General features: G+C 40.9%; 1 protein-coding gene across 1 annotated transcript in view; it reads left to right on the top strand.

Moving 5' to 3' along the window:
• WWC3 (WWC family member 3) overlaps window positions 1-27,533 on the top strand; it is a 404,774-nt gene that overhangs the window by 222,676 nt on the left and 154,565 nt on the right. Inside the window, exons 7-8 of the mRNA XM_069205154.1 lie at window positions 3,301-3,450; window positions 19,520-19,590. Coding sequence (XP_069061255.1) covers window positions 3,301-3,450; window positions 19,520-19,590 — 221 coding nt within the window. The remainder of the gene's footprint in view (window positions 1-3,300; window positions 3,451-19,519; window positions 19,591-27,533) is intronic.

Genomic DNA, 27,533 nt, shown 5'->3' with positions numbered 1-27,533 from the left:
GCCTGGTATTTAATAATTACTACTATTTAGTGTTGTTCTGCAGTTAACAATCGTGGAGCAACAAAATCAATGGTTATTTCACTCATTTAACATATAACTTTGATTACAAGTTTTGTGAGCACAATATGGAATAGTCCATAGCAAATATCAAAATCTTTATTCAGCTCCAGCTGGGCAAATCATTATTTTCATCTAACTGCAACTTCATAATATCAGAATTGTTTCCACCTTAATAGGTCGATACCCACACATTTTTGGTCCTGCTCAACCGCCATAACTTTCTCAAGGCTAAGGAACACATACATTATTTACAATATTTCCACATGGTATAAACTCTGCATAATCTTTCACCCAATGTTCTTAGGTGTGTAAAAATATAGAGTTTACAAAGTGAATCAAGAGAAAGTAAATAAGATAGGAACCATATACGTGACCAATTCAAGACCAAACTAATGCACATCAATATAAGAAACACCAAATATGTGCCATAACATCACTCGATGGAGTCACCCATCATGAATTTCTCTAACAAACATGCAGAAGGGGAAGGTGCAAAAGGTCATAATATTACCAGTTATGGTGCAGGTTAATAAACTCACTCTGTATAGTAAGATTCCCCAAAAACGTGTGTGTGTGTGTGTATGTGCACTAATTAACACAGTCTACCGTAAACTTTCCTAAAACCACTGATTACATCCTCTTTGTAGAATTACACACCAAAAACCGTCTTTAAATTTGCGGGAAAAGCACAGTATATTTCCTTTTAAGGACAAGAGATCGCTTTCAAGTAAATCATATCATAAAAGGCAGGACCATACATGCTCATAGTTGTTGGTGCACAGATGGCAATCAAGTTCTGTGAACTATTGCTCCATAAATCGAATGAGCCAACTTAGCATATCCATACACCTCATCACGATAAACCAACATAACTCCCGAGTTAAGAAGTTGGAAACAATTCTGATTCTTTGAAGTTTAAAACAGATGATAATGAAGATGTGCCCTGATGGAGCTGAATAAAGAATTTTATATTTGTTATGGACTACTCTACTGTTCCATGACTGTGCTCACAAATGTTGTAATTAAGATTGAGGTTTTACTTCATACTAGAGCACAAGATGCAGCTGCTCTTCCCATTTGTTGTAGCATATTGGGGACGCATTGTTGACTGACTGGTAACAATTGACTGTGTGGCATACACTGCTCTTGTCACCAAAAATGCTCTGGCCACCAAAAAAATGTAAACATTTAACTTTGCCCATCTCCATGACTCCTAGCAACTTGCCTCTATGATGCGGTTCCCACCTCTTCAATAACCCCATAACTTCAATACCCATGCATAATCCCCGGTGGAGATCTCCACGTTTTGTTTAGTCAAATGTTCCCCCAAAATCCTCCATGTGCCCTCCTTTCATTATGCGCCGTGGGAAAGCTTTGCTAACTTGTCAAACACCCTCATACATAATTTCCCCTTAGCTTCACAGCATCACTGTAAAGCCTCTGAAATGCTTTCCAAGGCTGATGATCTATTTCTGTTTAGCACTTCCCTGTGGTTCTCTGATATCTTTTTAATGTATACCTTCAATTAGCTACATTATTATACCCCTGAAGCTTAGCTGCAGCCCCTGTTAGGCTGCCTGATGCCTTACACGTGCCTCCTTTAGACTCACAGGCAGTCTGGCAAGACTCTCCCTTTTGGAACAGGACTTAGGCACATTTACATATGATTGGTTCCTGTCAAAGGTGACATGGGGGACAAAAAACAGTGGTTTTGATTGTGGCTCCAGAAATTACCAGTGGCAGAAATAAATTCAAGCAGTCCTGTCACTGTGTGATGAACTAAGTGTGACTGGTATGCTCAAGCATGGGTCCTTCGCTCACTGTACAATAGGATTCAAGCTGCACCCTACTGATGAGGCCCAAGTAGACTGTAGCCAGACTAGGTTTGCTTATGTTCTGTTCAAAGGGGGCCTGGACTGGATGTTTGGGCTAAGCTATCCTGTTGGAGCAGGACAAGGGTTGATTTTTATATGGTTTGTTCCTCTATGGGGTGGCATTGTGGGCAAAAAAATGGACTACGGCCCAGAGTACGTACTTGTGGCTAAGATTAATTCAAGCAAGCCAACTTTCTCTATTTTTTTCTCTGTTTGACACGTTCCAGACAACATTCAAAGATGTCTTTTGCTCGTAGCTCGAATTCCATTCCACACTCTCCTGGAAATGATTGACTGCTGATGCACACATCAGACTAACACTCTCCATGGGCATTTCAAATACAGGGATACCCTACAAAATGGCATTTTTAAAGTTGTTAAATTTCTGTATTAAAACTGTCCCCAACCGCACACAAAACACTGACTCGTATTTTAAAGCATTTCATAATGTGCGTCTGTCATGGTTAGGCACCATGATTTACCAGTCTTATCACCCAATTTAATGGTACTCAGTTTAACACCTAATGGTAATTGCTGATGCTTTGCCACAGCTCCATCTTCTAGAATGGTCCTGTTCTCGGCACCCACCCATCCATCCTGTTTGGTCTCAATCCCAGTATATGGCATCACCTCTTCACTTTGCTGCCACCCCGGGTCCCACTCACCCCCAATCACCTATTACCTGTTGACCACTGGAAGAGTAGGCCGCTTGGGCACTACACAGTCCTCTGCTCCTGGATGTTCTGCTCCCTCTTTTCAGCAGTCGTCCCACAACTTTCTGTTCCACACTGTTATGGTGTGTTGTGTTGCTGGTGTGGTGTTTTGTGGTATTTTTTGGTGTGGTATTATGTTGATTTGTATAGCACATTATTCACCCATGAGGGTATCCAGGCACTTCGAGTCTATAGGCGTGTGGTCCCCACAGCACTTTTGAAGAAGCCAGATCTTTAGCTTTTTTCGGAACACAAGAAGTGACGAGCAGGCTCTGATGTGTTGAGGTAGGTCGTTCCATGTTTTGGGTGCAATGTAGGAGAGCGAGCAAGCTCCTGCTCTGCATCTGTTAATGTGGGTGGCATGTGAGAGTGAGGCAGAGCGTAGTTGTTTAGCTGGCTGGTGGAAGTGTATGTGGCTGTTCAGGTATACTGGTCCAGTGTTGTTTAAGGCTTTGTATGTGTGCATGAGAAGCCTTCGTTCTAGAAACACTCAGATCCCTAGCCCAGAGCATGCACAAGCTTGCACGTGAATGTCCTAATACGTTTCTCAGCTAGAGTGTGTATTTTTGGGAAACTATTTACTAATTTCATACAGAAAATTATTGCACACTTGTGCTAAAAATGTTCTCAGTGTATGGTTTTTTCCCCCCCAGAGCCTGGCTAAGATAACAGATGGATTCAGGAACAGTTGCTCCCTCTCGGAATCTCTGCAGGATCTCCAGCAGAATTTCAGCACGCACAGCAATTCCACTTTACCTCAGCAGTACTGCGATGCCTTCTGTCAAACTGATGTCATTGGAGAGGTATGTGTCTGGTTGCAGTGTTTTTAAATACTGCTGCTGTTTCTGGTCACTTATTTTTAGTTCTCATTCTTTTGTTTATTTTTTCTTTATCGCAGTGGCACACTTCAAAACTTTGCCATGCAAATACATTCCTCCAGGTTGCGAATCAATTTTACAGAATATCATTGCAAGAATTGGAAAATAAGTATAAAATGAATTGTCATGCGTTTTTCACTCAGAAAAATTGCGTGCAAGGTATCCAAGCAAAGGAGTCTGTTAACTACCAACGGTTCCACGCTGCTTTTCAGCCGACGTTTTTCTTTATAAGTACATACTTGAAACCAGCATTGGCCTTTTTGATTTCGGAACGCCGAAAGGCTGAGTCAGACCCTTTGAAGATTCCGTAATGTGACCCGAAGCGACCTCATACGCCAGCATTTAACTCTCTGTCATTGTACCGGTTTCCAATTCAACTCGTGTCTTTTTTCTGCTCTTGCTCTCTTCTTGTTGATGAATAGTGTTCTGCAAATACTTATGGCCGCATATTTATTTTTTGCATGCTTTAGGTACTTGTAGGGAAATACAATCTCTCGCCTTGCTTTCACACATTGTGAGCTAGTTTTTTTTTTTTTTAACCTGACCGATATTAAACTGATTCTAATACATTTTTCAATAAATATGTAACGTCTATTTTGGTCTGTTCAATTTCGTACTACAGAATCTGATTTTATTAATGTCTGTAAGCATCCTATCTCTTTTATTTGACAGAGTATTTGACCAAGAATTTGAACAGTTTGTGGGCATGGTGGTGGTGTGATCGTGTATTTTAAGGAATGAAGTGCCCCCTATCGCACAATATAAGGAGACTGCAAGTCACCTCAATTCCAGCTTCGTCTTTGGTTGTTTTTCTCTGTATGGCCACAGAACTCTCCAGTGACTTGAGGTGTTCTTGTACTGTACGACAGGGAGTACTTTATCCCATATATCTCAGTGTTTTGCTCCAATTCCGAGATACTGTATATGCTGCTATGTAGGAGGACAATGTTGTTGTAGACGGGGGTCATTGTTACTTTTTTGCTTTAAATTACAGCACTCGAGTTTAAGCCTCTTTTGCATAATGTCCAAACCCACATCCGTCAAGACTTTTTTATGTGAGTGGTCTCTATATTACCTCCACATATGCAGTTCATGCCCGGGGTAATTGCAGTGAACCTTGCCTTCAATCTTCCTTACCCTGGTCTAACTCAAATGACTACTGCTCCCAACTTGAACTCACAAAAACCCTTCAGATTTCATTGAATGCATGCTGTCTGACACTCGGGGCATATGACTGATCACCCCTTAACAGAAGATTTTAATTTTGTTAACAGCATTTTCGGACCCTGTACACACCAGTCAATACGACTACTGTGGAAAAACTGATTCTTATCTTTCTCACCACCCTCTCACGTTCATTTACTGTCTGTGATCATTAGGTCATTTCCTTTTATTTGTAACTTCTACAGTTTCATGTTATCTATTCTGCGTCCCCCATCTTCCTGCACGTCGAACACCTTTCGCAATGGGTTAGGAGCTACAAGGGACCGGTTGAGTTGCCAATCAAATCGATGAAGATCTTTTGTTGCTCCAAAGCTTATATAGATCCAGAGGGACGAATTGTGATTTTGATGGGAGGTTAAATGGTATTGAAATAACATTGGGATGTGTGTGTATTTCTTAGAGTGATCAGCTGCAATTTTTCAATAGTGTTTTTGATAAGCTAGTTAAATGCCCAGACCCATCAAATGCCAGGAGGAGACACTGTGTGTGACTTAGATGTGACTCTGGATAAATCATTCCCTACCTGTCAACAGCATATCCACTTGGTGAGGCAAATGGATTTGTGAAATGGCTGGCAGATTGGGGAATAGTAGACTTATGGAGGCATTCCCAACCCTAACTCCGAGAATATTCCTTTTAGTATCCAATGCAAAATTTTCATGCCTCCCTTTTGAAGTAACGTAGGTTCTCCAATCCTAGCCTTAAACATGGAACATGCATACTATCTGCGTAAAACACTATTGACCATAACGTATTGATCTTTAAATGCAATTGAGGAGATACTCCTTTTGCCAATCCCAACTTGGCGCCCACAGGGAGTAGTATTCGAAGACATTCCATTTAGGGAATACATCAAGGAAACCATCAATAATTACTTCAGTGATAACCAGGAAACAGCTACAACCTCACTTGCTGAAAAGGATACACTGAAAGGAATAATTAGGGGCCACTGCATTGGGAAAATGGTGCGAGAAGAACATATGTTGGTCTCAACCCTAGAGAGACTGGAGAAGTCTGTCTGACCCCTGCTGATGATCATCCAGGTAGAAGACCAGAACTCTTGAAACTAGAATAGGATTACGCTCTAGCAGTTCAAAGGCTAAGTTGTCTAGATTACAAAAGCTGTATGGTTCACAAGCACATGGAGAGCGACAAAACAACATTCATCCTGGTGCGTCCCCACAGCTTTCTGTGAGTCCCCAAATAGGAGAAGAACCAAAGATGGTAATACAGGATTAGGTCGATATTAACTAATCCTATACAGAGTATTATATAGCATTTTATAAATATCTCTTTAGAGCTGTGGACATATTATTGAATCAAATACAGAATAATCTGTTCTGAGCAAGGTCGCTGATGGTCACAAGATAAGCAGTAGAGGTATTGGAAACTCCTATCACTTAGGGACAATCCTACTTATTACAATAACGAGAGGAAAACCATAGGCACTGACAGATGGCACCTTGTGGTAAGTGACATGTATACAGAGCTCTTGGGGCCCCAGTTTAGGAAAGTGTAAGCAGCAGCCTGGGAAACAGTTGCTTTCCCAACTACAGCAAGTGAAGCCTTAATCACGATTTTGAAGCTGAGCAGGGATAGTTTGGACTGTGCCTCCAGAAGACCACTGTCTTTGCTGAACTTTGATTATAAGATTCTAAGCCAGGTTGAGCACCCATATTACCTCACTGTACATGATCAATCTGGCTTTATACCTGCAATAAATACAGCAATTAACCTTAGGCCCGTCTATGAATATTAGATGATGCATATGTGGCAATATGCTCAAAGTATAAAGTTCTCGCAATAGATTTGGAGAAGGCATTGGATTTCCTCATCTAGAAATTGATTTGGGTTCCTCGCACAAGGGATTGAGAGAAAATGGATTAGGTGGATAAAACCCCTTTATTCCAACTCGATGGCCAGGGTTACGACAGGCAAAGTGATTTCATCATCATGCACAATACACAGAGGAAGACTGAGTGGTTGCCCATTGTCTTCTATGCTGCTTGCCCTGGCCATTTAACTTTTTGCAAACAAACTTCATAGAGAAAACAGAGTAAGAGGAATACATTTGGTAGATGGGCCACTTGTGTTATGATTATCTGTAGTCGATTTACAAATGTTCTTGAAAAATTGGCAAGAGGAGCATGAGCCCACGTTCAGTGGATACCGATATGGTTGGAGGAAATGTTTTCTGAGGAACTGGGACATTTGGGCCTGGAAGCATCCAAAAGTAAATTACATGCCAAAATCCTGGAAAAAGCTTTGACAATCTCCTCCCACCAATATCCTGACAGCACTAGCCCTGAAATGTTGGTGCATTGTATGTGTAGAACAAGACAAACTTTTGTATGTGCCCCCTGTACTCCTGGTAGGATTAGGGGATGGTTTGGGCCGCTGCATCTGTCCATCTGTACAGGCATATGTTTACTGGTGGTAGGCTATTTGTAATCCAATGGATAACTGTTTTCCTTGGAGACCTTGAGGGATGAAACTGGACTTCCATCATCACAGTTTTTAGCTTAGGAGTTGCTAACACAATCGGATAGGAAACTTTGGAAAACTGGCATTAGGGAAACCGACACCTGAAGTGTTACAAATGTTGATCACAGCAGTGTCTGAATGCAGACTAGTATCATGGTTCCACAAATCCTTAACGGATATAAAAGAAGCAGATGTGGGAAACGTTATGACAGAACTGGGTGGGTCACTGAGACACAAGACCTTGGAATCGATTCTGGAATACACACAAGGTGTCCATAAATGCCAGGTTTGAACTACATGAAATTCAGTTACATTCATATGATCTATATGACTCTCAGACAAATTAGTTTAATTAATGCGATGGGAATTATGGCTTGCTGTAGATGCAGTTTCCAAAATGTGGGTTTTACCTCATGGTCGGGAATTGTAATGAGAACTGGTCCCTGGTCGTGGAGCACCTTGAGCTCCAGTTACGCAGGGAAGGGTTACTCCAGCCAAAGGCCTATTTTGCCAGGACTTTTTCCCAATCATGAGAAATGAAAAGCATGCATTAAATTAATAGACTTATCACTAGTGGTGGCGAAGCAACTAATTGCTGTGTCATAGAAAAGTGGCACAGTTCCATCTGTTGACAGATAATGAGGTAATCTTCCAAAGTGGGCTAGATCTGGGAGTCTGGCATTGCACACTGAGGAAAGATGTGTGATGGAAACCGCTGGCACATTTATGGGGTGACATTTTATTTAACCCTCATAATGTTACATCGGCTAAGTAGGCTGCCCAGACACACACCACCTGATCAATAATTCTGGAAAGGCACTAGTTGCGGACTCACCGCCCCTTCTATAATTAGTTACTGATGCGGTCATGGTTAGTTCCACGCACACTGATCAAGCAACAGAACCAAGTTGAGGGAGGTGGTTCCATAATTAATTGTTACCAGTTGTAATGATACTATGTGATCTACTCACAGCGTTGGGACTCATGACTGAAACAATTCTGTCTTTACAATATGCAACGATACAGCTATGTTGTAACAGGAATAACAGAGAAAACAAGCACTTACATCACACTGTTGTTAATGTCTCAAATAATAAAGGAAGTGAGAATTAGAGCTGCATTGTATCCAAAAGTTTGCATTCTAAACAGATTTAAAAATAATTGATGAGCACTGAAGTTAGAGAGAAGTTTCCATAATGTATTTTCTGTTTTTATATTTACATAGAACAATTCCTCCCATGATTTAAAACATTCCATAGTACTTCACTTGTTAGCAAAATTCAACTGGACAGCGTTGAAGAAATGCTAGTTTTTATAGCTTCTGCTGCTCTATTAAATGTTGGTAGCACTTCAGGTGCTGCAGTGATTGGGCCATCACGTTGATTTCAATTCAAACACTGGTGTTAATGAACCATGCCTCATGTTACTATCTGTGCTGCAAACATTGAGCCACGCTTTGGTTATGGTCTTTAAACTTGTTGCTGTACTAGATTTACTCATTCAGCAGGCATTTTAAATAACATAATTAACTACTTTTACCTCATCATTAACTCATATTTCATCTCCTCTCCTTCAGAGTGGTACCACATTAATTTCACCAAGTTTACTCATACGTTCCCATGACTAACAAGTAATTAATTTTTCTTAAGAGGTGGTGTCTAGCCAAACTATTTATTACATCATGCCCTTATTTCTACAAATGCGACAATGCGGAGGGACATAAAATTAACAATATTTTATCAACATGCTTTATTTGCAGATATCAAGTCCATGTTCCTAGCCCCTATGCAATTATTCTAAAAGTTGGAAGACCTACATTATTGCTTTTGGAGATTTCATCTGTGCTGTTGTATTCCCCTGCATTTCATACCCTAATATTCCTAGGTTGACATTAGAAACCGTGACATAGATAAGGTTGGGACAGTATAAGATGACATTACATGTGGTGTGTAAAACAGCATCATGATAAGTTAATAAATGCTCCAACGCACAGTCCTCGGGTTGTGCTTATGTTTCTCAACTACATCAAATAAGACAGTGAGTTCCACTGGCCACAAATTTGTAAGTAAATTCGTCTTAGTAACACATAGACTTTATTCAGTGTGTTACTGTTGATACTTTTAGTGATATTATCTTTTGTATAATATTTCAACATTCATCTACCCCATAAGTAACAAACAATCAAACACATCAGGCTTTTAAACAGACATAACTTGTCCTGATCACAATTACGATTTACAGTGGTGACAAATTGTATCCACCAAAATGTTCTGAACCTTGTTAGTGCAAACTACTGATCCTTCCAAAATCTAAAAAATAAATGCAGATCATGCAGTTTTTAAAGAGGGTAGTGTACTTCGTTATCTAGAAACCTGTTTCATGCTAAATTGACAGGTTTAAAGTTAATTTATTCAACGTATTCATGTCCCTCACCAATCATAAAATGCTAGCACATTTCGATCTCTGTTGTAGGGACAATGTTCAGTTGAGGTGTTCCTTGGGACCTGTGAAAGTTACCTTTCAGGGGACTGTGTGCAAAACAGGATTTAAATGTAAAATTAATACATATGTCTGAGTCATAATTTGGAACTGTGATCAGAAAGTTAAATAATCATATACTTGACCATCCTTTTAAGGGGGACACACTGGAGAGAAGGGCAAATGATGATTGAGCTAGCTATTGGCTCTTTAAATAAAGTGTGAGACCCACCACTGTGCATTACATGTGATTCCAATAAGTGGTCTCATCTCCCCTATTGGTATTGGTTCTGAATCATAATGGCTGAATGAAAACAATGTATAAATGTACTGAAAATATGCCGTACAGTACTTAATGTCGCCTTTATGGAGGGGGGGGGTCTCCTGAATTGAAGACCTGTATGAATATTAAAAGTCTGCTACACTCTTTGATTCTGGAGTGATATCAGCAGTTAATCAGATCGCACACTCATTCATTACTGACCAGAGTCCTTTTCACAGCATTCCATGCAGCCACAGTGGAGTTGGTTTGCTTATTGCATTCCTGTTAGTTGAGCGTAGGGACCTTTCCTATCTACACTTGTGTCTTCTTCCTGGTATTGTAACTAGTGATCTAGGTTCCCTGGGCAGGTCGTCATCTTACAGGGGAAGGCGGATGGCATACAAGAAAATGTATTTGTTAAGAGCTACTTCCATGGCTAAGGTAGAATTTTCACTATGAAGTTATCCTGTGTAATTGTTATGCAAGTATATAGTTTGATAGTGTACTGATGACACTGGGCTAAATTGCTATTGCTGGACACTGCTCAGTAGTACATCGCGATCCACAGATCCAATTGGTCAATTAAGTTTGTCTTCAAAAAATGATTTCAGATTTATTTCAGATAATTCATTTAACCTGGCTTCAGCTGTTCTTAGTTTCAAAATGATCTTGGGTTCTTTATTAAGCTGGGTTTAATATTGCCTTCAAAGTTGATTGTGTTTCAGAATGCTCACCGATAATCATGCTGTGTTTTGTGCTGCCAAGAAATGATGTGAGATGCATTTTTCATTTTGCTTTTTCGCTTTGATTTATGTTGAGCATTCTTTTTGTATCTGTTGGAAAGTATTTCCAATATATGCCTCACATGGCAGTAAGATCAAGCATACAACATTCCTCGTTTTGCAGTTGGTAACTTCTTGATGCTTAATTTTGATACCATTGTGTTTAGTTTTGGCATCCTCCATCATGTTGTAGCACACAGCAGTTGCCACATCTGTGATGTCGTGTCATCACCTGAGGGCCCAGCATTCCTCTTTTTGTGGGCTCAATTTTAGTATTGGAATAGACCGGGATATCACAGATTCTACTTCCACTTCTGTATGAAAATTGGTTGCCTTTATAAAGATTCCTGTCCTGACAATATTTCAATTGTTACAGTCTCTCAGCTAATCACTGTGCTTGAACCTTGATATATCATCACTGTCCTTTTATAATGTACAGATCTTTCTCATGATTTTAAACCTTAGCTTTGGCAGATTATTTTATGATGGATCATTCTTTGACAGGCCTTTACCCTTCTTTTTCTGTGTTAATGCCATTTACACCCTTGTGATGTGCCCCAAACCTCCGGAGTATTAGATACACACTGCACACAGATTGTTACTTTCACATTGAAGTTGTTATCGCTACTAAGCATACTCTTGGTTTTCCCCGTAAATAAATCTTGGCCAAATAGATTTCCACAGAAATATTTCTAATGTGTAGATGTACACCAATCAGATGTGGAGTAATATTTTATTTTGTATTCTATATTGTCTGCTTTCCTTCTGGTCTCCAATCCACAAAGTCGTGACTGGTGGTTAAACCACCTTTGTAAGAGAACATGCTTTCCTTAGTGGACTACGTTTATATCCACAGGATCTACAACTGTTCCACACATTTGCTTATTAGGCTTACATGACCACTGCATTCCATCTGGTGACTTTGCTATTGTGACCCAGATGCGATTGAATCACATGCAGTATCTTATTAATTGTTCCTAAGCAACATGACAACACTGATATATCCCATATGCTGCTTGAGCAGTCCAAGAAGAGCCAATAAATGGGTAACAAAATTGGTGTTGTAAGAAATTGGATTGTTATTTTGGGTGAATGACTACCCACATAAGGAATTATCACAACTTTCGTCAGTGTGATCCCTGAATGCCACTAAATTAACCTGAGATCATCCCTCTGGTAGTGATAGCACTGAGCAGACAGTTTTATCTTGGTGAAATGTGTAAAGTATTTATGTAGTACAAAAAAAAGGCCACCTCTGTGCTTACCATAAACCTGGAGCCTTCAGACTGTTAGAAGAAAAGTAGGGGTTTCCAGTAACAAGACAGTGAACACAAAAGAATTGGTCTGACATCCTGTTTTTGCCTTTTGAGTGTGCCCAAGTGGAATACATGACCCAGCAGACTTGTCAAGCAGGATTTGACACTGTTATGTCAAAAATGATGCTGACAATCCCTACCCTGCATATTCTGGGAGGTTCAGTCATTTCTGCCCATTCAGGTCAGCCTTTTGTTTGCTTCTCAGAGGCATTTCAAACCGTTTTTTATACCTATTCAAAAGCTAATAGGTGGCTGTCAGAAGTTTAGAGAGCAAATGCAAATTTGGCCTTCAGAAATTTCAGGCAGGGAAAAGGCGAATTCATAAAAGTTACTTTTACTTAACTGTTATTACAAATTCAACGTAACAATTAAAATGAATTCATAACGACTATGAAAAATTGTTATTTACCTATTTTTCTGGCTAGTCCCATTCCTGAGATACAGTATTAGGATTTTTAATCTCTACTCTGGTTTTCTGGTTTAACCTAACAAAAGAGTTCATTTTGAATTGCAGGTTTCACACTGCTACAGTCCGGCTACACTGATAACCCTGACGGCATGTTTTATACTGTCGCTGTAGTGGACATCTCAATAGGTGCTGTGGTCCACTAGTGTCATTTTACTTACAGGTCCTAAGTGCACTTTGTACCACATATTAGGGACTCGTAGATACGTTAACTATGCCAATTAGAAGTATGCCAATGTAATCATATTGAAAGGAGGAGCACAGTCACTTTACCAATAGTTATCAAGGGTAACGTGCACAGAATTCTAAAGTTAGTAAATAAACATAGGGTTCAACAAAAGGCGAACAATTTGTGGTGACCACGCAGAAAAGGTGGATTTCCTAAAGGTATATTCAGCAAAGGTCTCTTGTATATCTCAATCACCCTGTCCCTTGTTTGTATAGCCAAGTACTGTGAATGCAAATACTTCATAGAATATGTGGCCTGGCCTATGGAGGGTTGATATTTTGCTTTCCAAAATCGAGCACCTCTATGATCATTTTGACAATTTCTAGAATAGATTTTCAAATTTGCAACAGGTTTGTACCCACCCTTACAGTGAGCAAAAATTGTGTTATTTGCCCCTTCAAAGACTTATTCAAGGGCTTCACCCATTAATTGATTGTATCTGCTACAAAATGTATAAAAAGTTTAATGCCATGTTAGATAAAAAGACATTCTCTGTAAAGGGCTGACATTTCTTCACCAACTCCATGTGTAGGTCATATCCATTTTAAATTGTCAATCGTAGACCCTTTCTGGTATTGATCCTGAAAGTCATAATGCCAGAATCTCAATCTAAACTATTACAGCAGAGGGAGATAATCTCCTGTTTAGAGCCCATTTGTAGATTACCCACAAAGGAGGATTGTAGATTCTCATATATGACTGCACTTTCGTGCTCCCTGTGTGAAGCCACATTAGTGGAAAGAATGTTTGTTTAGGGAAGCTTTCAACCTTTCCTTTTTTACTTCAAACCTATCAAGAACTTTATAAAGTGGCCGTGGTAGGTATACATCTTGTTAGAAATGGCCAATTTTGCTGGATTATCCCCCAATTGTTTGCTTCTGACCTCCTGTTTATGATCCTTTGCTGAATTTTGTTTTTGCTGGCTTTAGGACTCTGGGCACTTTACCACTGCTGACTAGTGCAAGTGCACTCTGTCTAAATTGTATTGGCATATTTGATTTACTAGTAAGTCCCTAGTATAGTGCACCATATGAGCCCAGGGCCTGTAAATGAAATGCTAATAGTGGGCCTGCAGCACTGATTGTGCCACCCACGTGAGTAGCCCTGTAAACATGACTCAGACCTGCCACTGCAATGTCTTTGTGGGCAGTTTTAAACTGCCAGTTCGACCTGCCAAGTTCACCCCCTTGCCAGGCCCAAAACTCCACTTTACTACATGTTAGTCTCCCCCAAGGTAGGCCCAAGGCAGCCCCATGGGTAGGGTGCAGTACCTGTATGGTTCACATGTCCTTGTGCACTACAAAGATTTCTCTTTCAAAGTTGCCTACTTCAAAGACAGAAATGGGTATAAATACTGGACATTTGGTACCACAGATTTAGAAAACTTCTGGACTAAGGACATTCTACCAGGAAGAAGAGCTGGATGATGAAGGAGGGATTGGCACTCTGCCTGTTGCTTTGTTGTGCTGGCCTGCTGCTGGCTGATTCTGTCCTGGGAGTGAAAGGGCTGGACTTTGCTTTCTACTTCTTGCTTTCCAAGGTTCTCCAAGAGCTTGAACTGAGCTTGCCCAGGGGTGTGGAATTTGATATAATATCTACTTGTCCATGGGGCAAGTTACTTCTTACATTTACTAGTCCTATAAAGAAAAAAATTCTACTTGTCCCTTTGGTGCCATGTAGTGTGGTGACAAATTATGGCAGCAATCTTGTTATGTAAGAGCTCTGATAATAGCCTCTCTGATTATGTCGGGGCTACTACTATAGTAGGGCTTGAATACTTGCAATTCCCATCCCTACTATAGCAATTTCCTTATTTTGCCACCTTTCTGCAGATAGACATACTGGGGCTGGAAGAAGCAGTAAGCAAGAGTTGCAGGGCTGGAATGCTTTCGAGCCTGCAAACCGACTTACTTGCATGTTTAAGGATTTTAACTAGCTCTTCTCTAATCTTTTCCCATAATAAGAGAGGTTGGAAATGTATTCCTGACAAGGACAGAAGAAGTTCTTACAGGGTTAGGGGAGGAGAAAAGAGGTTGGAGGGAAAGTGAACTTGTAAACGCTCAGTAGATTTTCACATGAGTAAATCTACACATGCATATTTGCTTGTGCTAAAATACAGTTCACAAATATTTTCTAGGAGTACGATTTCCTGGCCTACTTCTGTAAGTTCTTGCGAATTCATGAAAGACACTATTTCAAAGACATATACCATGGGTGTACTTTAGTGACCATGACATTCTTTAGGAATTGGGTCCCTAATTGGGTCTGGTGTTAACAAAGACATTTTGTCCCACATTCAAGAAAAGTGGCACTTCCCATCGTGAAGTGCCACTTTTCTTGCACCCCCCCCCCCTCAACGCTACCATGTGTGTGCCTTATTTAAGATGCAGCACACCATGGCGGAATTAGGTACAATAGTGTCAGACTTTTTTACGCTATTGTGGTGCATTGCTCCACTGGCATCAAAACTTCTGACACTAGAGGAGTAAAGTGCAAGGAGGCCCGTTGATTCCAACTGGATGCGTACTTTTAACGCCTGTTTTCAGCAGGCATTAAAAATGACGCCAAGACTGGCACAATGAAATCTTGTGGGCTTCATTGCGCCATTTTTGCGGGCCTCTTTGTGCCAGAACACCCTTGTTTCATACATTATGCATGACACACGTATAATGTGGCACAAATGGTCACAAAGTGGCGCAGTGCATGCATTGTGCTACTTTGTAGATATGTTGCGGCATGTTTGGCAATCTAATGCCACATTAGCGTCAGAAAAATGATGTGGCGTTAGATGGCGCAAGGCCATTCTTAAATTTGGGGCTTTTTTTTTTAATAAACATCTATTTCTCTGTCTATTGGCTGGCTTTACCGTGAGTCATTGCATTCTGCTCTTCCACAAGGAACATATTGGCACACAAAGTAGTTTTGTGCAGTGCCAGGAACCACTGTGGCAATCAGTGGCGTCATGAAACTGGAGGGGGCCCCCCTGCAAAGAACATGGAGGGCCCCTCCCTCCAGACTAACTCTGGGGAGGTGCCTTGCTGAGGGGGCCCCCTAGAAGGGGGCTGCAGGGCCTTTGTTACCCCACTGGTGGCAATGTGTGCTTTTTGAGACCAAAAACATTTTTGTCTTTTTGCCAGTGTTTGTTGCAATTGTAAGGGCGTGGCAGCTCCCACAACAATAAAGTGTTACAAAAGCCATGTCAAAACAAGACACGCATTGACAGAACTAAAAGACTCTCAAAAAAGATGTCAGATTGGTTGGCTTTGCCAGTGCTTGTTTATTTCTATGCTTCTTATCATATTGTTGAAAATGGTTACACTGACTTTCCATTAGGGAATATTTTTTTGGAAATACTAACATGTATCAACACACTTTACTACATGACGCTCCAAAGAAATAACACCTATAATTTCATAGAAGCAAAACGTTTTTTTCCTAATTGCATTTTTTTCTGAACATTGAATTTTGAAAGCAAAGAATCACTCTTGCTTACAAGCTGCTGCAAACATTTGCATCTAATCAGATAGCTTTCTGGGAGCATTATACTTAGCCTCATACTGTTAAACTTTTCAAACAAGTGTGTACACTTTTTTTTCCCCTGTGGCCACTGTCAGTAGTGCAGTGTGACCTTAAAATGTTTTACAGCGCTCACTCTAAAGAAAGCTTTTAATTAATGAGCCATAAATACAAGTTCGAACAGCATTAACATTTGGACACACATATTACCTCAACTGCAGACAATTCCCATCTCTGTAAACTGGCAGCCAAAGGGTTTGTGCTGCAGGGGTCAGGTCTACTTTTCCCAGGGACAAATTGAACATGAAAACGTGTTGCCCTTGATCCCAAACAATATGTCCTGGGTGTCGGGCAATAGGAATTCCACATCCCTGATTGCCTATTCTTAAGAAGTCTCAAGGACATCCAATACTTCATCTGCCAGTACCTGGGCTCTTCTGCTGAAAGCCCTGACTTGCCAAGTAGTGCCAACTCCAGTCCCTGGGACCTTGAAAGTGTAAGCTGGTGACCTGAAGGAGAAAGTCCACGCACTGATGCGCCGCACATGAAACATCAAGGCAGTGCCTGTCTTACCACTGGAGAATCGACTCCTCGCCTGTCTCATGGCTGCAGAAATGACGCAGTGCCTGTTTCACTGCGGCTTCATCAACACAGCATGTCTGGATTTTCCACGCATTGTCCATGGGGCATCAATTTCTCATCGACCCCGCACTGCAGCAAGGAACCGAGGCTGCATGTCCGGAAATCAACGCATTGCCTTTCCTGCGGGGCAATAATTTAAGCATCATCTCCCCTGCCAGTAAGGAACCAACAAATCGCCTCTCCAGTGGGGAAAGAACTGACGCATCATCTCCACATACGCAGTAAGGAACAACCGATACATCACTTTACATTTCGGCGCCTCATCTCCCCTGCGGCCTTTATCATCTTTGTTTTTGACTCACCCAAGTACTTTGTGCTAAAAAGATATAACCAATTATTCCAATGGACTAAGATTCAATTTAATCCTTTAAAAAGTGACATCTTTACTTGTATATGTTAGATTTTTGTCGTTTTGGTCTTGTTTTACTCATGTAAATATTGACTGTTTCTCTAAACTGACGTGGAGTACTTGTGGTATTTTCACTGTTATACTGCGCTACAGTGTGTGTGTGTGTGTGTGTGTGTGTGTGTGTGTATACAAATACTTAACACATTGCCTCTAAGATAAGCCTGACTGCTCATGCCAAGCTACCAAATGGGGGTGAGCATTGGTTACCTTCACTATGTGACTCCCTTACTGTGACTAGAATGAGGGTCCGTACTTGGACAGGGTACAAACCACTGCCAACTACAGGGAGTGCAGAATTATTAGGCAAGTTGTATTTTTGAGGATTAATTTTATTATTGAACAACAACCATGTTCTCAATGAACCCAAAAAACTCATTAATATTAAAGCTGAATATTTTTGGAAGTAGTTTTTAGTTTGTTTTTAGTTTTAGCTATGTTAGGGGGATATCTGTGTGTGCAGGTGACTATTACTGTGCATAATTATTAGGCAACTTAACAAAAAAAATATATATACCCATTTCAATTATTTATTATTACCAGTGAAACCAATATAACATCTCAACATTCACAAATATACATTTCTGACATTCAAAAACAAAACAAAAACAAATCAGTGACCAATATAGCCACCTTTCTTTGCAAGGACACTCAAAAGCCTGCCATCCATGGATTCTGTCAGTGTTTTGATCTGTTCACCATCAACATTGCGTGCAGCAGCAACCACAGCCTCCCAGACACTGTTCAGAGAGGTGTACTGTTTTCCCTCCTTGTAAATCTCACATTTGATGATGGACCACAGGTTCTCAATGGGGTTCAGATCAGGTGAACAAGGAGGCCATGTCATTAGATTTCCTTCTTTTATACCCTTTCTTGCCAGCCACGCTGTGGAGTACTTGGACGCGTGTGATGGAGCATTGTCCTGCATGAAAATCATGTTTTTCTTGAAGGATGCAGACTTCTTCCTGTACCACTGCTTGAAGAAGGTGTCTTCCAGGAACTGGCAGTAGGACTGGGAGTTGAGCTTGACTCCATCCTCAACCCGAAAAGGCCCCACAAGCTCATCTTTGATGATACCAGCCCAAACCAGTACTCCACCTCCACCTTGCTGGCGTCTGAGTCGAACTGGAGCTCTCTGCCCTTTACCAATCCAGCCACGGGCCCATCCATCTGGCCCATCAAGACTCACTCTCATTTCATCAGTCCATAAAACCTTAGAAAAATCAGTCTTGAGATATTTATTGGCCCAGTCTTGACGTTTCAGCTTGTGTGTCTTGTTCAGTGGTGGTCGTCTTTCAGCCTTTCTTACCTTGGCCATGTCTCTGAGTATTGCACACCTTGTGCTTTTGGGCACTCCAGTGATGTTGCAGCTCTGAAATATGGCCAAACTGGTGGCAAGTGGCATCGTGGCAGCTGCACGCTTGACTTTTCTCAGTTCATGGGCAGTTATTTTGCGCCTTGGTTTTTCCACACGCTTCTTGCGACCCTGTTGACTATTTTGAATGAAACGCTTGATTGTTCGATGATCACGCTTCAGAAGCTTTGCAATTTTAAGAGTGCTGCATCCCTCTGCAAGATATCTCACTATTTTTGACTTTTCTGAGCCTGTCAAGTCCTTCTTTTGACCCATTTTGCCAAAGGAAAGGAAGTTGCCTAATAATTATGCACACCTGATATAGGGTGTTGATGTCATTAGACCACACCCCTTCTCATTACAGAGATGCACATCACCTAATATGCTTAATTGGTAGTAGGCTTTCGAGCCTATACAGCTTGGAGTAAGACAACATGCATAAAGAGGATGATGTGGTCAAAATACTCATTTGCCTAATAATTCTGCACTCCCTGTAGAGACCCGATTTGTATTGCTTATCTTCTGCTAGATATGTAGCTCAGAGGGTCCACAACATAATAGCAGTTCATGGATATGTGCTTTATATGCAATTGTCATTTCTTTGCAGAATGTGGTTCATTAGCAGAGTGTTGTGAAGGTTAAAGTCAGGCTAGTGTAAAACGATCTAACTAATATGAAATTGACATAATGCTGTTGTATTCCATCTATGTGTTGTGGACCTTTTCATTGCAAAAAATAGAGGGACACCCTCATTTCCCTATAATGTCTCTTGCATGATTCCAACAGCCTTTTGAATAATTATTAATGATAGTATTTTTTCTTTCTCTCCAATTAGTTTGGGTTTGATGACAGAACATTGCTGAACAAAGAAAGACTAAGTTGGCAGTATGAAGAGGCAAAGAAGAGGTAAGTGGATGATGAGTGGTTTATATTTTTGTTCCCAGAAGTTGTGTTACCAACTTTTAGAACCACCCTCAATGTAAAATAAGGTGATTCCCCATCATTCTATTTATTTGACTATTTGAAGCATTTGAAATATGATCATTATTTTTATGCTGCATATTGTAATATGATGATTGGAACTCCTGGCACGTTTTAGTTTTCCTTTTAGTAAGAACCTCTCATTAAGCCCCAGTGGTATATTTGACAATTATACTGTTTGATATCAACATTTGTTAGAGAAACTGGTAAAAGTGTCTGTCTTTTAGTACATTTTTAGTACAATTGTCATGTTTAGTGTATTGTCTTTCCTACATTTGTGAAATCATCTGGAGCTGTAAATGCGATCAATTGTGTAGGTAGGTCACATGATACTCCATGTTCCAAAAATGGGCCACCAAGCAAGAAGCAATTGTTTTGACTGAATGAGACTACCTGGAGTATCTTAGGTGCTATAGAGATCTTGAGTATTTCATACACATAATATGGTCTAGCCCCATAGATCAGCAGTTTTGGGATGTAAGAGTACAAACCAGAAGCTTAGCAAAGACCTCAGACTCACCCTGCTAGACATAACCTCGAGCCTATATACCAACAAATATGAATTGTCTTTGACTAATTTGTGTCTGGTTTTAGCAAAAAGGGATATGGCCTGAGCCTTTTGAGTGTTGGGTCTTAGGAATGGACTACAGTATTCATAAAGCTCGAGGATATCTTTGCAAGCGCTCTGAAGTTTGGGATGACTGGATGAGATATGGAAGCATAGTCCAGGAATGAAATGTAACATTGAATGGTGTAAGATACATGGATAGTGTAATTATTATTGGAAATGAACCAGGACCATGGACTGTGGGCAGTCAATAAGACTATTTCTTTATTTAAGGACTTGTGTGTTATGAAGGCTGAAACCTCAACAACTTTACTACTCATTCAGTGTTGCAACTATGTGATGTACTGTCACTGAAAATGTAACAAATTAGTTTAATTAAAAAAAGAATGATCCACCACTTAATTTTCATTTGGTACATTTTCACTTGTGATGAACTCCAGCATAGGTTTGTGAAGATTTCTGGCAAGCTGCATTCAATTTACTCACAATACCCTGCTGTCCCTCCTGAGGATGCCCGACCGCATTCCTGGAATTCATTGTCAGCCAAAGAAGTTTGTTGTGCCACCATGAGATTAGTGACATTGTCCCTTAGGTTGCGGTCTTTCTGTCCTTTTGATCGTCAGTCACATTGGCCTAAACAATTGGCATCTTCCTAGACCACCACTGAAACCCACTAAGAAATAAAGGTAGTGTTTAATATTGAGTTGTAATTATATGTTAAAATGATCAATTCCAAATAAATGTTGTAGGAAGAAGATGTATTGTTGCTGCACAGCATCCAAAGCCTGTCAGTCTAAGCCATCTTCAGATTCCACATTCTAAACAGTAATCCAGCTACAGTTAAGCACACAAACCTAAACAATCTATTGAATTATGTACAAAGGGCATACATATATATAACTTCAACTGTGTATACAGCATGTATCCTGTTTAGAGCAGCAGGTGAAATCCAGCGAACGGAGATGCACTATTCCCTGAAAGGAAATATTTTTTTTCTGGAAATAAGGGGTCAACTGTCCCCTAACAAGTGGTCATTTTACTCTAGGATGTCACCAAAGACAGCCTGGACTTGATTCGGACACTTCCATTTGGAGCATTTCTACAGGTTCACCATACGAGTACAAAAGGTAATTCTCTTTCAATACACAATAGAATGACTATTATCTAAACACCCCACCTACTTCGAACAAGCATACTTAAAAGGTTTTTGTGTCCATAGCCATCCTAGATATCATGGGACAAGTGTTGGAAATGTTCTTAAAACAGCAGTCACCCCTTATACTCAGAATGTTAGCTTGGGCCTCGTGCATCCTAGGGAGAATGTGAAATGTCTGTCACCTTATCAGTTGATTAAGCTCACCCCTCTATGATATCTTTACAACTAGAGATGTCTCATTATTGAGAGAGTCCAAAGGGGTTAACAGGATAACTAAATTTTCATTATTTATTAGAGCATTTGAATGTTGAGCATTCCATTGAAGGCTGTGTTAGTGGCAGCGGACCAGTAATGACTGGTACATTCCTTCCGGTTCAACATTCCTATATTTCTTTTTCATTTAGAATGTTCCACCATCTGTGGGTTTATTGTTCTAATGGGATTATACCCATTCTACCACTCAACTGCTGACGGCCTATTAAAGTGACTGTACCTCTCAACTGAAATAATATTAGATTAAGGTGTTTTCTGTATGTGATCCCACTGTATTTTTGTTTGGAAAGCTAAGGGAACATCCACACCTAAATTACTGCATGCAAATGAAAGCCAAAACCTTTAGCACCAAAGTACTCGAAAGAGCTTGCCGGAAAAACAATCCCTCCGCAGACGGGAAAGAAAGTGGATGAAACACCAGCATTACCAAGGACCTCTTAATACTAAAGTCCCTTTGCTCAATATACACACAGCTCCACACATCACACAAAGCAAAGTGCTATACCAACCCAACCCACGAGCCAGCACCTGTTCCATATATTCAATGTACGGCATAGCATGTTCAGTCCAGGGCCTCAAGAAATGTGATCACATCACCACCTTCCTCTTTGAACCTCAGTGGCTCCCCTTGCCAGCTCCCATCATCTTCAAAACCAGCTGAATAATTTACATACCTGTCATCCAGCACCCCGCTCATCTTGCAGGCAAACTCACCATCTGTGGTGAAGAAAAAAACACAAGCGAGCAAGCTTTTGCCATCCATGCTCCCAGGATCTTGAACAACATCCTATATCAAACATGACTGTCCGAACTCTGTTCTAGTTTAGAAAAGAGTTGAAGACTTACCTCTTTATAGAACACTAAATCACAATGCATTAACCATCCACAACCCTCTCTTACTCATTGAATTTATGGTCGTCTTTCACATGTAGAGCACTCTGCTGACTAGCTAGCTTTGCACTATATGTATGTAAACAAGATGGGGCTGGGCCCTTTAAGGACAATGAGAGTTGGGGGTACTTTATAAAAATACAAACAGCAAATACCCTCATTCACCATTGATCAAAACCTATTTAGAAGACATGCAGACTTTTTTCATCATGTCCCCGATAATTTCTTCAACAATTGTTTGTAAGCACTTCAACTTTTAAAAAGGAACAATTGAATCCATTTTCAAACAAAATTAGTGGGGATATGATGAACAAAGTCTGCATTTCTTTGAAGTAGGTTTTGATCTATAATCAATGAGGGTATTTGCTGTTTGTATTAGGTTTGCAATATAGACATACATACATCCATACTACCAACAAGACCTTTCTTTTATTTTTTTGTGTTGTACAGCCAAAAACACCTCGTGGAATGTACTTTGTTTTGGAATGCTTACTATCTTTTAGGAAAGACGACCGTTTTCAAGGAGCTACAAAGTTGATTGTTTGAGTCCTGCTATCTAAAGTTGCATTCTTTATATCGCTCACCTTGTTTTAATTGGGCTTAAGTGTCATGTAAGTAGCTGCCAACCTCCATGACATTTGTATTTCTCTTTATCCTATTGATGAAAGGATAAATGCAGTAACAGTGATGCAATGTGCCTTTGTGCATGATGGATGGAATGCTTGAATTAATCTCAGTCACTGACAATCGCTTGGGCGCATCATGTTTTGCCGTCCATGCCACCTCAGTTTGGACACAGCTATATGCAAATGAGTCTTGACCCTGCTCCTCATGGGAACAGCCCAGCCCGATCTACCAAGCAACCCAGGACCAGTTTCACCATAGTTATGGCCCTTTAGTCTGGTATAGGCTTGTTACAGTGCGCCGGGGACCTATGTCTGGGCATACCCAGAGTACCTAGGGCGGCAGATGCAAAAACAACAAGGTGATGGAAGGAATGCTTGAATTAATCTCAGCCACTTGCAGTTGCTTTGGCCGCACCCCAATCCATTGTTTGTATGTGATGGTGCAATGCAGTTTGAAGTACTCCACGACTGGCACTGTCAGTTTAGGATAATGTTTTGACTGGATTGCCCCATGACTCATTTATATTTACTGAAGTTTTGTAATGTAAGATATTTTTCAAGCCTCAGCTGAAGTGGTATGCAGCGGTCTGCCTAAATTGTTAGTTTCTAACCGATATCTTGAGGTGGTTGTGTGCTCTTTTTGTGTGAAAGCAGTCAGGTTATTTAACACTCGCGTGATAAAACAAAATTGCCATTGGTAACGGTGCAAGCCACAGTGTATTACGAATTTACTGATTTAAAACAACCATGCACATCTCAGTTTTAACAACCTTCATATTTACAGTTGGCAAGGATTTGTGACTGATTAGCCGTCTGAGGGGTTTAATTTAGTTCCTTGTGACTGTGCCCTCTATAAAATCAACATGTGATTTGCTGGCAAAATACTGCAACAAATGTGCCTTATCTGTGAAAGATGTAAAAACATTTCAGACTGCTGCCTACAGCCGTCTTGTAGACATGTTAACAGGAAATGTTCTTTAGTGGAAGAATCAAAAACACTTCAATAGTATTCCAAACAAGCATTGGAAAGCCAGCAGATCTGGTTGCATTTGAGCCCTGTCTAATACATTAAAATAATACTGGCTGCAATGAAAAAAATAAGAACATGGTTGCTTTCTGTGTATAATTCATCTAACAGAGAAAGAAAATTGCTGCATCACAACTTTAAGATGTAAAATAGTCCCTCATGCATTGTGGTGGAAGTGTCATAGGAAATGAAATGATACACCAAAACAGCCAGTAGCATTCAGTGAGAGAGAAATACTCATTTGGGGCGAGCCAGAGTCTGCTCTATGTATATTTTAAAGTATTGGTAACAATCGGTTCCGCTGTTAAGCTCCTCTGCCCAGCTAAACCTAAAAAGAGAAAACCTGCAGACTTTAGGTGTATTATATTTTTTTAAGCTGTGCTGTTGTAAGGGTTGTTCTTAGGTTTTTTTTTCTTACCTGTTAGTTTTTTTTCTGCTAGTTTTATTCCCAGCTTCTGTGGGAGAGCAGTTTGTTTCAAGTTTTTGGTTTGATAATTCTTGGTGTTGTGAGTGTCTTTGATTCCTGCTTCAGGCCTAGCGATATTGACTGGCAAAGAGGGGTCTAAGAAGAGAGGGTCATCAATGTTGCCATCTTAGGACCTAGGTTTGCAATCGTCTCCCTTTTATTCTTTCTGTTCCTCCCTCCCTCCCTCTTTCCTCATTTTACCCCTGCTGCCCGTGTTCAGTGGCAGCAGGTGGTCCTAGCCGCCTATTGCGGCTTACTTTTAAAAGTTTTTAAAGATTGTAAGTGCACCATTTTTCCTCTAGGCTTCTGTGCCTCGGGGGGACGCCATTTTGGTTGCCGGTCTAGCTGTGCTGTTTGCTGCCTCTCTCACCCCTTTATAAGGGTCATGAAGCAGCGGACGTTCAGAGGACCTGCAGACACTCGGTCAGACTGAACTAATTGCCTTTTTGCTGTGTTTACATTTTATTCTCCCTGTTCTTCCCTCCCTCTTTCCTCATTTTACCTCTTCTGCCCTTGTTCAGTGGCAGCAGGTGGTGCTAGCAGCCCATAGCGGCTTACTTTTAATTGGTTTTAAAGATTGTAAGGGCGCCATTTTTCCTCTAGGCTTCTGTGCCTCAAGGGGACGCCTTTGTGGTTGCTGGTCTAGCTGTGCTGTCTGCTGCCTCTCTGACCCCTTTATAAGGGTCATGAAACAGCGGACTTGCGCAGCGAGTGCTCCGAAGGCAAGCCCGTCTGCACCAGTCCGCACCATGCCGGGACCAGGGGCCAGGGATGCTGCCCCTTCCAGTCCAGATGTATTAGCATTTTCAGCTAGTCAACTCCTTGCCCTCAGAGCACCTTTTTCGGACTGCTACCAGCACTCTTTTGACCCTGGGCTCCCACCAACTGCTTATGGACTCCTCAGAGTGTAGTTGTGCAGCCCCGAAGGAAGTACAATGGGTCAGTCGGCAGGTTCCTATTAATCAATTGCTGATCCCTACTCGCCCACAAAATTGATATCCATTTACTGTTGAGTGACTATGCCCCAGAAGTTTTATTTCTGACAGAAACTTGCCGGATGTTACCCTGGCCCTGCCTCATGGGTACTCAATAAACCAATTAGATAGGGCACATGCAAGGGGTGGGGGAATCGCCATTATCTTTAAGGACTCTATTAAATGTCTCTCTCAACCTTTGATAATTCCTGACTGGGAAAGTATATCCTCCCTAGCAGTGAGCCCTACACTCACATTTTCTGGGGCTCTTATTTACCACCCCCTGACTCCCACGATAGGTTTTTCAAGCTCTTTCTGAACAAGTTTCTGATCTAGTTGGTAATAAATCTAGTTTTATTATTCTTAACGATTTTAATATTCACGCTGACGAACCAAGTAATGTCGCTGCTAAAACACTACTTAAAGTCCTTGAGGTGCTAGGTCTCACACAGATGATTAATGGCCCCACACATACCAAAGGTCATATGATCTACCTTGTGTTTAGCAACATCTCAGAACTTTCAGCTGAGACTCCCCTTCCTCTGTCCGGGTCTGACCACTTTTTAATTAGGCTCAGCTGCAAGTTATCTGGTAGGCACTGGCCTAAGCTAAACTGCAAGGAATGGACCTCCGCCCTTGAGAACACTAGAGCCCTTCTCCTCAATTCCACCCTAAGTTCAGCAGACAAATTCAATGAATGGATCTCCACATCCTTAGACTCAGTACTACCAATAAAAACTATCACCCGAGTTGCAGGCCATAAAAATACCATGGTTCACTCCTCAGCTACTGCTGCTAAAAAAGGAGTGTAAAAGCCTTGAAAGAAAGTGGAGGAAAACTTACGATATGTCCACAAAAAACGAATATAGGAAAGCAATTAGACACTTCCAGACAGAAATTAAAGCCACACAGTCATCATATTATACATCTTAAATTTATCAGTCCTCCAACTGTTCCAAAGAAATCTTCTCAATATTTAAAGAAATCATTCAAGTGCCCTGCCATACCGATCTCACTGAAGCCTCCAAGGAGCATAGCAATAATTTGGCCTGTTTCTTTCAAAAGAAAATTCTAGATATCTAGTCAGCTTTTCCAGATATGACCACCCAGAATGACGACCTTGCAGGCCAGGCTCAGGCTCTAAACTCCAGAGATCCTTGTTAGATTTTCCGCCCCCTAGTGGAGAAATCTGTAATTAACTTGTTACACATTATAAAATCAGGATCTCCACTGGATCCTGCCCCTCCTTGCGTTTTGGCATTAGGTTCAGACATGATTGCCCCTGCCCGGCCTAAGGCCCTTAACATGTCTTTTATAACAGACCTTATTCCGTCACACTGGAAACATGCTATCTTTAAACCTTTATTTAAAAAGCTTCACCTAGATACAGCCCTATTGAGTAACTATAGGCCAATTTCTCTCTTGCCTATAGCAGCTAAATTGATTGAAAAACATGTTAATAGACATGTGTCAGGTTTTCTTGAAGAACACAAGATCCTTCATCATACTCAAATGGGCTTCAGACCCCAACATAGTACAGTGACTGCCCTTCTGGCAGTAGTCAAAGATGTTCAACGACGACTGGATTTAGGGGGTGCTGCCGCCACCATTCTATTGAACCTAAGTGCTGCTTTTGACACTGTAGATCATAACATTATGCTTCAAAGAATTTTCCATTCAGGCATCAAATGGCGTGCTTTGAAATGGATCTCCTCCTCTTTGAGGGATAGAACCTTTCAAGTTCTTGATCGCTCCTTTTTTTCCAACTGCCTTTCTTTCACCTGTGGCGTGCCCTAGGGTTCCTCTCTCAACCCCAGGTTGTTTTATCTACATGTCCCCTCCGGCTAAGATTGTGAAACCTTACTGGTTTCCTATGCTGACGATACA

Source organism: Pleurodeles waltl, chromosome 8 (assembly GCF_031143425.1).
Source record: "Pleurodeles waltl isolate 20211129_DDA chromosome 8, aPleWal1.hap1.20221129, whole genome shotgun sequence".
NCBI lineage: Eukaryota > Metazoa > Chordata > Amphibia > Caudata > Salamandridae > Pleurodeles > Pleurodeles waltl.
This window is presented reverse-complemented; position numbering and strand designations above follow the sequence as displayed.